Source organism: Berghia stephanieae, chromosome 10 (genome assembly GCF_034508935.2).
Source record: "Berghia stephanieae isolate SIO BIC M18660-M18661 chromosome 10, UCSD_Bste_1.3, whole genome shotgun sequence".
NCBI classification, from domain to species: domain Eukaryota; kingdom Metazoa; phylum Mollusca; class Gastropoda; order Nudibranchia; family Aeolidiidae; genus Berghia; species Berghia stephanieae.
This window is the reverse complement of record NC_088369.1, coordinates 29,702,144-29,714,221: the sequence shown is the minus strand read 5'-3', so window position 1 is coordinate 29,714,221 and position 12,078 is coordinate 29,702,144. Positions and strand designations below refer to the sequence as shown.

The 12,078-nt window shown below is 37.1% G+C and overlaps 2 protein-coding genes across 2 annotated transcripts; both read right to left on the bottom strand.

The window, feature by feature from the left end:
- Positions 1-1,578: 1,578 nt before the first annotated feature.
- LOC144980632 (uncharacterized) lies at positions 1,579-2,415 on the bottom strand. Its single transcript, XM_078928312.1, has one exon. The coding sequence runs from the start codon at positions 2,413-2,415 to the stop codon at positions 1,579-1,581; it is 837 nt and encodes a 278-aa protein (XP_078784438.1).
- Positions 2,416-2,579: 164 nt separating this feature from the next.
- Positions 2,580-4,151, bottom strand: LOC144980631 (uncharacterized). Its single transcript, XM_078928311.1, has 2 exons — positions 3,535-4,151; positions 2,580-3,114 (listed from the first exon to the last, which is right to left on the bottom strand). The coding sequence occupies exons 1-2, from the start codon at positions 4,149-4,151 to the stop codon at positions 2,580-2,582; spliced, it is 1,152 nt and encodes a 383-aa protein (XP_078784437.1).
- Positions 4,152-12,078: the final 7,927 nt, after the last annotated feature.

Sequence of the window (12,078 nt, the reverse complement as noted above, 5' to 3'; positions counted from 1 at the left end):
ATATACATACATGCATACGTACATCATACATACATACATATATAATATTATATATATATATATATATATATATATATATATATATATATATATATATATATACTAGTAAAAAGCCCGCAATTTCGCGGGGAAAGAACTATTTTCATTCGATACTGTACTCACCATCATTTAATGAGGGCAGATTGGTAAACAACGTTGTCTGTGTAATTTGGTATATCTTCGGTTGATTTTTCTGTGTGGCCCAACATGAAGTGTAAGCCACTATAGCCTCTGACCCGTGACACAGCAACATACAGTTGTCCGTGTGTGAATACCGGTTGTGGTAAGAAAATCCCCACCTTGCTTAATGTCTGCCCCTGAGACTTGTTAATTGTCATTGCATATGACAATTGTACCGGAAACTGTCTTCTATTTAGAATAAATGGTAAGCCTGAATCCGTTGTTGTCGTCAGATTGTTTCTAGGGATAAACACTATGTCGCCAGCTCTACTAACGGTTATTATCTTGGCTTCTAATACTTTTGAACCTAATTTAATTATTAACAAACGGGTGCCATTTAGGAGGCCTGATTTAGGAATTATATTTCTAAGCAGCATGACTGACGTGTTGGCTTTCAAATGTAATGCATGTGGAGGAAGTCCGGGAGGTGTAAGTTCGTTGAAGAATTCAATCGGGTATAAGTTGATGTCAGAGTCACTTTGAATGGAATCAGCACTGCGATAAATTTGTTTAGTTGATGAGGTCAACCTGGACAGAACGGCTGCATTTATTTTGTCAGCATTTTCATGGGTTGTAGTCAAAATTGCTCTCTCTGATAGATAACGTTCATCCGCAAAGTTCAGATTCAAATCATTGTATACAGCATTTATCAAGCATTCTGGGTCATTTTCAGGAAGGTATAGCGCTTTAGGTAATTTAACAGAATACTTTCCTATTTCGCTGAAAACCGTCTGTGTACCATTTCCGATGCGGAGAAGCCAATTTGCAAAACAGTTATTGTCATCAGTAACCCTCATGTTCTTGTTCAGGTGAAAAATGGTGACAAAATTCCAAATAATTGAATTGTTAAGTGTGACACTTAATATATCGGATTCACTTCCTTTGTTAACAACAGGTAGAATTTGCGGAAAATCCCCTCCAAGTACAACCACTTTGCCCCCAAAAGGTTTTGAACTGCCTGTTATGTCACAAAATGTCCTGCTCACACATTCAAACACACGCCTGTCCATCATAGGTGCTTCATCCCAAATTATGAGAGAACTACTCTTCAGTAACTGAGCTGTGTCTGATTGGCGGCTGATGCTACAGGTGCTGTTATCCGTTATTGGAATTGGAATTTTGAACGTTGAATGTGCTGTTCTACCACCGTGCAATAATTCTGCAGCAATTCCAGATGATGCAACAGGTGTAGCTGAAAGTCCTCGACCTCTGATTTCTGCAAGCAGCGTGTTATATACATAGGTTTTGCCAGTTCCACCAGGGCCATCGATGAAGAAGACATTATTCACCCGGTCTTGTTCAGGTACGTCAATGCTGCCAAAATGGCAGTAAATGCTAACTGTTGGTCATGATTCATCTTCATTTTTCGACTGTGAGCAATTTGTCGTTGCTCATTTGGATCCCATACTTGACAGGCAGTTGATAATCTTTTAATGATCTATTGTGAATCATAAGAAGCCTGTTAACGTCTTCAAGTGTCTTACTAACGCAAGCTTCAGCAGTCGTACTTTCAACATGAGAATAATCTTCAGCTAGCTGGTCTTGAAAAGTATTCCATAAGGAAAAAGGATCTGTGGGGTTGAAAAAGTTCAAAATCGTGACAAAAAGCTGTCGGAGTTGACTTGCTGAGGCAGCAAATGCTGATTCTGCCATGCAGTTTATCCACTCATCATCGTCCTCCAATAAACCCATAGCAGACGCGGCCTGTCGAAAAGTATGGTGTAATGTTCCTACTTCTGATCTCTTTAGGTCTTCAAATGATTTTTCTCCCCTTACATGCTGCAGCAATAATCTAAGAAAGAAGCGCTCCCCTTCTGCTGGATGGGCGCTGTACATTCTACCGATTGCCAGGCGGTTTCTCTGTCTCTTCTTCCAAATGCACGTTCTACTATCCCACGTGTAATGTTCCGGCATATTAGTATACAGTAGAGTATTACCCTCAGGGTTTATTGCATTCTCCTTAAACCATGCTGTTAGTGTGGTGTCTTTCAGTCTCCTTACAGCTTTTTCCGCATGCCCTTCTCTGTAAGTTACAGACTGTTGGTTTTCCAAGTGCAAAGCTAAACGTTGGACTGCCGGGTATCGGTCTTGCATGTCAAATTGGAATAATCTCCAGCAAGATTCACTTGCTGAAACATAACGTGCATCAACAAATCTCCTAATTTCATCATCTTGTTCCCCTTGGAATTCTACCATGACTCTATCATGTCCTATGTACACATACTTATACATGTATTTCACCGCTTTTATGTTGTTGCACACCTCAAGATTGATATGTGCCATATATCTGCTGAGGAGATACGGGTTATATGGGACAACCCATCTATTGTCAAGGGCAATTCCTCTTTTGAAGATTGATTTTAAATCATTACGTCTCGGATACAGGGGATAAGTGTCGTCTCACTGAATGATTTTGGAAATCTCTTGGAACACTTGCCATCTTTCATGCATGGACTGTTGGGATTGGCCAGGCCACAGGGACCATGCATCATGTGTTTTGAAACTAAATTCTGTAATGTTTTGTTTTGTGGAATTTCTGCACACACCAACCTATCAATATCTTGAGTAGTTATGGGTTTGGCACTGCGATGAAGGATAATCAGGATGTGAGAATGTGGCAGGCCTCTCTTTTGAAATTCAATGACCTTCACATATGCTAAGACTTTGCCAAAAAGTTCTTTTTTAATTATCTCTTCCATCAATGCCCCTAATTTCATTTTAAAGACCCTTGCGACTAAATCTGGTCGGTCTGCAGCTGTTTGTTGTGAATGCAGTTCATTTGTTATCTCTGGCCAACATGGATTACAGGTCACAGTAAGGAATAAGTCTGGTTTACCATATCTGCGAACAATTGACATTGCATCTTGGTATAATTGGAGCATGTTTCTTGGACCCCTGTGAATGAAGATGGTAAAACAATTTTGGTCCCTACTGTAGCTCCATGTGCGTCACCTCGGTACACTGCATCCACCAGTCCTTGATACAATTCTGCTCGTAATGACTGTTGATTAAATCGAATGTATTGCAGGCGTTGCTCTTCAACTTTAGCATACTGATCAACACAATATTGTTGCAGGAGACGACCTCTGTGCAAGATTACATTAAAACGATCTCTCTCCATAAGTCGATAAGCATAAAATAATGATGGACTGACCTGACCGGTTCGCTTTCTGTTGAATTTAATGTTGGGCACCCAACCTTCTTCTCCTTTTGGAAAGAAGAGCACATAATGCAACGGATCAAAGTGAGGATGTGTTTCACTGATACGCATAATTGACTGTTGGTTTGGATGGTCATCTGATTTGCGGTATATACCTCCGGTTACTACAGTTTATAGGGTTATTTGGGAGTAAAACAGCAACTTCTGAAGCAGTCGGTAAATTATATCTACGGGGATCTTTTGATGAATCTGCTCGCAGCACCATTCTAATATCCTTCCCTTGATCTCCAGCATCGTCAATAGCTGCAGCGACATGCTTATATAATTCAACAAAGGGACTAACAGTAGCCATGATGGTAGATATAGTTGTCAAAATATCAGTATTAAGACTTCTATTCCAAAAAAGCCTAGTTTGAATTTCGTGTTCAGTGTCATAAATGTAAAGTTGGGCAAATTTTGGTCTATCATTATCACTGTTGGGTTGAATATGACCTATTCTATGGTAGACGGTACCACTAACTCGGAAACAGTATATCCCAGGAGGCAAGAAATCTTCGTGTACACCCAAGGAGGCGAATGCAAACATAGAATTGTAACCACGGATGTGTTCTCGAAAATGCTTAGAATTTGTGTCGTTACCCGTGTAAAGACTCTTTATATTATCCGGAAGGGGTTGTAAAGGTGCTAGTGATACTTCCCCGTTGGCACAGCATAGCGAGGTTGATCCACCGTGCCATAGTTTTGCTGAACAAAAACGACAAACTTTGTTCATGCGTCCTGTGTTGTGTGGTGAGATAAGAGGTAATTTAGTTGTATCCTGTTCTTGATCTGCAGCTGATGTAATTTCCACTATTTGAACTACATTTTGTTGAGGAGCAGTTTCTGTATTATTAGTATTAGTAGTAGAAGTAGCGGAAGTAGTAGTCGTAGTAGTATTAGTAGATCTAGTTCTGGTTCGAGTTTGAAGTGGAGATAAGACATGAGTTTCTTCTTGACCTTGAATGTGAACTACTTCTACGTCAATACTGTGTGGTTCTTCAGCTTGGCGTACACATCGGCCTGAATCACTTTCTTGATTAGCTTGATTACGATAAGATGTATATTTTAATCGACGTGCTTGTCGTCGCTGCCATGCTTTATTCGGCATGATTTTCGTTTATCAGTCAGTAGATATTTATATCAATACGTTCCAAGTCTTTACCACGCTTTACTTGGGAGGCCTTTCGAAAGCCCCTACAAAGGGAAACAACTTTAATAATATATTCCTTCAACTAACCCAAAGAAAAATTCAACCTAGTACCTTTAATTAACCCCAATAGGAAAAACAAACACCCTAGCACTTTAGTAAGACTTATGACTAACCCTTATATGAAAAAAAAAACCCTCCGATCTCGAGCTAACCCTAATAGAAAAAATGATGACAAATTGAATAAATAGACGCCTGACAAAAGATCAAAGGTGAAAATACAAATTTAAAGAATACTGGGGATGTAGGAGCTTTCGGAATGTCTCCCCTTTACTTAACTTATGGAAAAACAAACACCCTAGCACCTTTAATAACACTTGACTAACCTCTCGAGCTAACCCTAATGGAAAAAAAAAACAACTCTCGGACTGCTTTGCACTACCTTTCAATACTTAACAAATCACAATGGCGGCCGAAAATCAAAACAATGGTCAAATTAGGAAATTTTAAACTTTTACAAATCTATCAAGGTTTGTTCTAGAGTTTTTAAAATACTTCTATATAATGACAAACTGAATAAATAAATGCCTGACAAAATATCAACGGTGAAAATACAAATTTAAAGAATACTGGGGATGTAGGAGCTTTCGGAATGTCTCCCCTTTACTTAACTTATGGAAAAACAAAGACCCTAGCACATTTAATAACACTTATGACTAACCTCTCGAGCTAACCCTAATATTAAAAAAGAATCAAAATGGCGACTGAAATACCTTCATGTGATCAAGTGAATAGTATCACTATGAATGCCACGATTTGCTGAAAAATGCCAACACACACACACACACATGTATACACCACACACAACACACACACAAACATACACACACACACAAACATACACGCAATTAGAACATACTACTACATAACAAAACTGATCACCGCTAAATCAACAACACAACGGAAGTAATAATAATACTTGATGTCATGAAAAGATGACGCAAATTGACAACTTTTTACAGTGTCAAAATTAGTTGATTTTGAGAGTCAAGTGTCATCGGTACATATTTTATGATATTATCTGTTTGACTCAACGAACTTTCAAACTGACTTTAATTTATAAAAGGAAATCAAGTTATCTGTTTATCTATCTGTAAAAAATACATTTCTAATTTTCAAATCTTTCAGTAGAGTTGTGCGCCGTATCAATTTTTTTATTGACTCAAATAAGCACAATGTTCTCCACAATGCTATTTTTTTTTTAAGAAAGGATATAAACTAGCTACTACATATCATTAGTTCGACCTATATTAGAACACACTGACACAGTTTGAGACCAGCAACAACATTAAAAATAGCACAAATTGAAACGGTACAATGCAGGGCAGGTCGGTCATTGTTTGGTAATTTCGAATCAAGTATTGTGACTGACATGCTAAACTCTCTCTCTCTCTCTCTTTCTCTCTCTCTCTCTCTCTCTCTCTCTCTCTCTGTTGACCAACCCTGGAAAGTGGGGAACTAGTTAAAGTCATATTTCTTTTTAATAAAGTTTATAGATCTACCAAAGGACAGATTAATGCCTCATCTAACTTTGGCAGTACCTCTGGGCATGACATGAGATTCCAGATTCCATGATCAAACCTCAGTTGTCATCCACAATTGTTTTTTTTTTCAACTGCAATCCGGTCTTAGATTAAGTTGTCACAAAATGCAGAAGGAGAGCATGGCATTGAATATTTTAAAGAGCTGATTAATTGAAATTGGATGAATGAATGTTGATAAGTCGTGTTGAGCGAGTATTGTGAAACACTTGTTGTTAAATCTGCGATAACTACACTAGAGGTGGCTTGCAGTTTAATAAATAATAATAAAGTGTTCTTTTATAGCGCTAAACGCTTAAGCCTCAAAGAGCTTTAAAACGGACTTATCAAATCATTAAAACAGTCGTACCGAGCCAAACAGACAGACACAAGAGTTGCACACACTAACTATGCAAGTTTTACAAAATGAAATTGGCATTCAACAAAATGGAATAAAAAAATAAACATTCCTAGGAATAAAATTTCTGAAAAAGATGAGTCTTTAGTTTTTTCTTTACATTTGCTACGCTGCCTGAGAGCCTTACTGATAAAGGAAGTGAGTTTCAAATGGTAGGTCCTGCTATATAAAAAGATCTGTCGCCGAAATTAGTAACCCGTGTTATTGGCACTTTTAGTAGCTGGATCTCTAATGACCTAAACTGGCGAATCGGGGAGTAGGTGACCAGTTTAAAGGATTATGTCGTAGTAGTAGTAGTTGTAGTAGTAGTAGTAGTAGTAGTAGTAGTAGTAGTAGTAGTAGTAGTAGTAGTAGTAGTAGTAATTGTAGTAGTAGTAGTAGTAGTAGTAGTAGTAGTAGTAGTAGTAGTAGTAGTAGTCGTAGTAGTAGTAGTAGTAGTAGTAGTAGTAGTAGTAGTAGTAGTAGTAGTAGTAGTAGTAGTAGTAAATAGTAGTAGTAGTAGTAGTAGAAGTAAGAAGAAGAAGAAGAAAGAAAGAAGAAGAAGAAGGAAAGAAAGAAAAGAAGAAGAAGAAGAAGAAGAAAAGAAGAAGAAGAAGAAGAAGAAGAAGAAGAAGAAGAAGAAGAAGAAGAAGAAGAAGAAGAAGAAGAAGAAGAAGAAGAAGAAGAAGAAGAAGAAGAAGAAGAAGAAGAAGAAGAAGAAGAAGAAGAAGAAAAGAAGAAGAAGAAGAAGAAGAAGAAAGAAGAAGAAGAAGAAGAAGAAGAAGAAGAAGAAAGAAGAAGAAGAAGAAGAAGGAAGAAAGAAGAAGAAGAAGGAAGAAGAAGAAGAAGAAGAAGAAGAAGAAGAAGAAGAAGAAGAAAGAAGAAGAAGAAGAAGAAGAAGAAGAAGGAAGAAGAAGAAGAAGAAGAAGAAGAAGAAGAAGAAGAAGAAGAAGAAGAAGAAGAAGAAGAAGAAGAAAAGAAGAAGAAGAAGAAGAAGAAGAAAGAAGAAGAAGAAGAAGAAGAGAGAAGAAGAAGAAAGAAGAAGAAGAAGAAGAAAGAAGAAGAAGAAGAAGAAGAAGAAGAAGAAGAAGAAGAAGAAGAAGAAGAAGAAGAAGAAGAAGAAGAAGAAGAAGAAGAAGAAGAAGAAGAAAATTAATTTTGAAATGAAATTCAATTTTGATTTGTTAGTGACGTTTTTTTGTAGGGGTTTATCATTGTGTGGAAGCATGATTTATTAGGCATATTTATGTTACTTTATTCTATAGTTCAAAAGATATTAATGTATGTTTAATGATTATTGCGCATTGTATTCGTTGGTCTTGTCGAGCAGGAAAGTGTTGTGTCTGTGGTGACCAGCGACATTTATAGATATCGCTGGTAGTGACCAAAAACTGAACTCCAATAGACCTCTGCATGTGTTGGTAAATTTAGTTCAACTATCAGGTTTCGCAGAGAACGCTGTGTATTCTACAGAAATAACCGGGATGTACTGTTTGTTGGCTTGACTGACTGATTTCTTCGTATTTTGCACTCTCTCCATAAACTTCACAGACCTGGAGATGGATTTCATTTACTTTTCATTGACTGGCATTAAGGAATAGAATAACAAACCTTGTTTCATATTATTATGGGCTGTTGTGAACATTATTGAATATTAAAATCTTCTTCTTCTTTCAGCTTATTCCGCATTTTGCAAGATGCCACATCTGCACGCATCTCGGTTCATAGAATCATCCTCATCCAGGCCCAGTTCTTTCATATCGTCCTTTACCCTATCCAACCATCTAGTCTTTGGGTGTCCCTTTTCCTTCATTCCCGTTAATTGTATATCCAATGCTTTCCTTCCCACGCTCTCGCCCTCTCATCTCTTAACATACCCGAACCATTTCAATCTATCTTCTTCCATCTTTATTGATGCATTCTTCACTTCAGTCAACCTTCGAATTCGTTCATTTCTCACTTTATTTTTTATTAAAAGAAATAACTAATAAGAGCATTTATTACCGGCGGTAAGGCTGCAGCGAAAGATGCCGATATGATATTGCTTATAAAAAATGATGTTAACTGTTATGATTGTGCCAGAAATAATCGTGCATCCAGAAATTAGAATACAAACAAATCATGGATCAAAATTTGGATTACCCAATTACGCGCCCTCACCACTTGCAAATATTGATACTTTTCGAAAGACCCACACTCGAGCACGGTTCCCTCCAACTAGGGACATGCACAAATTTATTTAAAGCCGTAGGTAGTTCGCGGAAACCGTGTACAAAGAAGGAAAAAAAATGTAGGTACATCTTAATGAATTCGTGGAATCCGTGTGTGCGAGGAAAGGAAATCGTATTTGAGTGTATTACACTCAATATATACGATGTACAGGGCAGCTTCAATAGATTTTTACAAAATTATTTAAACCTTGCCACCATATTGATAGAAGTGTATACATTCCCAATGTTAACCTTTACACATCATTCAGCAGATTGTCTACACAACAATCCCTAGAAACGCGAAGACCGAAATCCCGGCCTAACTATGAGTGGAAAGCAAAGACTTGAACGTGCTCCTACATCACGCACAACAGCCAATCGACAGGGATTTCCGGGGTCACATGATCTCCTTGGACCAACCATAATGAAGAATGCCGCGGATGATGTCGCTCCCTATTGTTTCTATTGTGGCGAAGAGACAAAGCCATGTTGTGTTGAAAAGGGGCGTAATTCATTAACTCTCTTTGTGTTCTATTGTCTCCCTTTGTTCCTGGCTGTCTCCCGTTAGCCGTGGGCCGTGCCGATTTGAAAAGATGGGCATGATATTAAATTAATTATTTAAACAGAAAGATGGTGCTCTGAGTGGATATACTATAAAAAGAATAGAATTAAAAAGTAGTTTTAGGGGCTGGAGGCAAAGGGTGCTGATGGAATTATTCATTACTCGACAGTCGTGGTAGACAGGAATGAATGAGACTAACAAATGAGGCAATGAATTACAGATGAATAGGGAATGTTTAACAATAAATGCGCTAAAACTTTACTTATAGAACAAGCATTGTATTCGTTTTAAACGTCTGATCCACATGATAAAACTGGGATTGTTAAAAAAATTTGAAAACACGCAATTGTCCAACCAGTTTTTAAATTTCATTTCTAATAGATCTTTGCGAAGCCCAATAAAGACCGATCACATAAAAGTTTTATCGATAAGGAGGCAGAGATGTTTTTTTTAAAAACAAAACAAAACAAACAAAAAAAAGACGTCCAACTTGATTTCACCAAAGCATTTGATAAAAGTACCACTAAGAATTTCAAAGCTTTACTTGATGGCAAGGAAACATCATCATTTACATTAACTAGATTCCGTGGCGATGGGGGCTCTCCCGGCCAGGCGGAATTGTCCTACCAGTAAGGTCGCGGGTTCGAGCCCCCATCGCCGCGGAATTTTTTTTAATTCTCTATTGTCTTCTGGCACTTTTCTACTCACTTCATTTCTTGTTATTATAGCATTTAATATTCATTGACAGTTAAAAAGATCGTGCATTTTTAACTTGCGTCCAAGTTTTCGATTTTTGAATCTTAATTCCAAGCTTTTTCTGTAACTGTTAGTGTAATAAATCGGTTTTCAGTGTATTATATAATATATAAGATTAGATTTTCCGTTCATACCAAAGCCAGTCCTTTGTTCCGTTGCAGTTTTCAAAGCATGTCATGCATGTTTCCATTTATCATCTGATGAGTTTGGTGTTTTTGTTGCTGTTGTTTTGGTATTTTTGTTTGTTTTTGTTTAGTTATTTTATTTTATGTGTCTTTTTTTTTGGGGGGGGGGGTTGGTTGTTTTGATTTTTTTTCCCCAAAAGATATGTGCTGAGGTGATTTCGATAGTGTATACGTCATTCTTGGTTTTCTGACAATGCGTGATGTTTTATATTTAATTATCTTATTCGTTGATAAAATATACGAGGGTTGTCCCAGAAATAGCAACACAGGTGAATACAAACATCAGAGATGATTAAAAATTAAATTATACTGATGTTTTGATGTACACCAACTACTACTCTGTTTCGATTAAATGTCCTAAATGAATGTATTTAAACAATAGGTTAGTAGTCTAGTACTATACTACAAATGGAAAGTCTCAGGTATGATATGTGCTTTCCAATTCAAAACTAGACAGAATAATTCAGGTGGAGATGTGAACATTAACAATATCAATGACAGCGACCTCAACAACACAATAACCCTTGATTGCAGGAGTCTTCACTGCTAAAAGTAGGGACACGTCCAGATAAAGACAGATATTTGGGACTCAGAAGGTAAAAAGATAAGATGTACTTTATTTATCCTTGTATGGAAATTATAATAAAAAGGTAATAACATTTTTTATTTAAAAAAAAAAAGAATTAAAATGGCGAAAGCTAGTTGACTTTCAAGAAGAGAGACGGCTATCTAAATGTTTATCCGAGCCATTTTGTTTTGTCCCTTGGATGATGTAAAAAGGCGTTGTTGGCTATAAAAAGCTTTCTCTCTTCTAGGCAATGCTCAAAGGAGGAAATAATATTATATTGTATTCACAATCATATCGAGAGCATCATCTGTCGACATCGCCAACACGTTATATTACGAATGCCCGGATGTTTAAAGGCAATAGACTTCCGACAACAAGCTATTAAAAACAAACCTACACATCATCACGATGTCTAACAAGGCCCACAATATAGAAGGCCTTGGGTCTAATCAATCTCATAATACACGCAAACCACCTTCGTGTCAATTGTAAACACCATGCTAAATTTGGTCCAGCGGTTTCGGATATATATATATATATATATATATATATATATAATATATATATATATATATATATATATATGTTCACTCACGTATTTCTATGCCAAAACGAACGTTTCCATGTCCTTCATTTCATCAGTCGGCATTTTCCCCTAGAATCCTAGGATTCTACGGAAAAATGCCGACTGATGAAATGAAGGAAACGAAACGTTCGTTTTGGCTTTAAAATGCGTGAGTGAATTTATTTATTTTTATATGCTCTAACTTAAATTATCGAGCACTCTCGTACCTACAAGTACCCACTACTCATATATATATATGTAATGTATGTATAAAATATAAATTGTCACTCACATTATATGGCCAAGACGTTCGTTTCTGTGTCTTTCGACCACGTCTTCAGCCAGCATATATATATATATATATATATATATATATATATATATATATATGTGTGTGTGTGTGTGTGTGTGTTTGTGTGTGTGCGTGTGGATATGTGTGTTTGTGTGTGGAGATAGAGGGAGAGAGAGAGAGAGAGAGAGAGAGAGAGAGAGAGTGTGTGTGTGTGTGTAAGAGAGAGGGAGAGAGAAACGATAGTGAGAGAGGGTGCGGGGGGGGGGGGGGGGGTCTCATCATTGCATGCTTGATATGTTCCTACGTCATGCACAAATCCATAAAAATTAACAGGAGAGAAAATACAGACACACAGATTGAGACATAAGTAACAAATTAGAATAGAAAGGAATAGGCTA

What these genes read in the sequence shown, in the direction of transcription:
- LOC144980632 (XM_078928312.1), bottom strand. Translation starts at nt 2,415, where the DNA reads ATGGTAGAATTCCAAGGGGAACAAGATGATGAAATTAGGAGATTTGTT.
- LOC144980631 (XM_078928311.1), bottom strand. Translation starts at nt 4,151, where the DNA reads ATGAACAAAGTTTGTCGTTTTTGTTCAGCAAAACTATGGCACGGTGGA. An exon ending in ATAAACTGTAGTAACCGGAG is followed by an intron (nt 3,115 to 3,534) that starts GTATATACCGCA and finishes CTTCATTCACAG; the next exon opens with GGGTCCAAGAAACATGCTCC.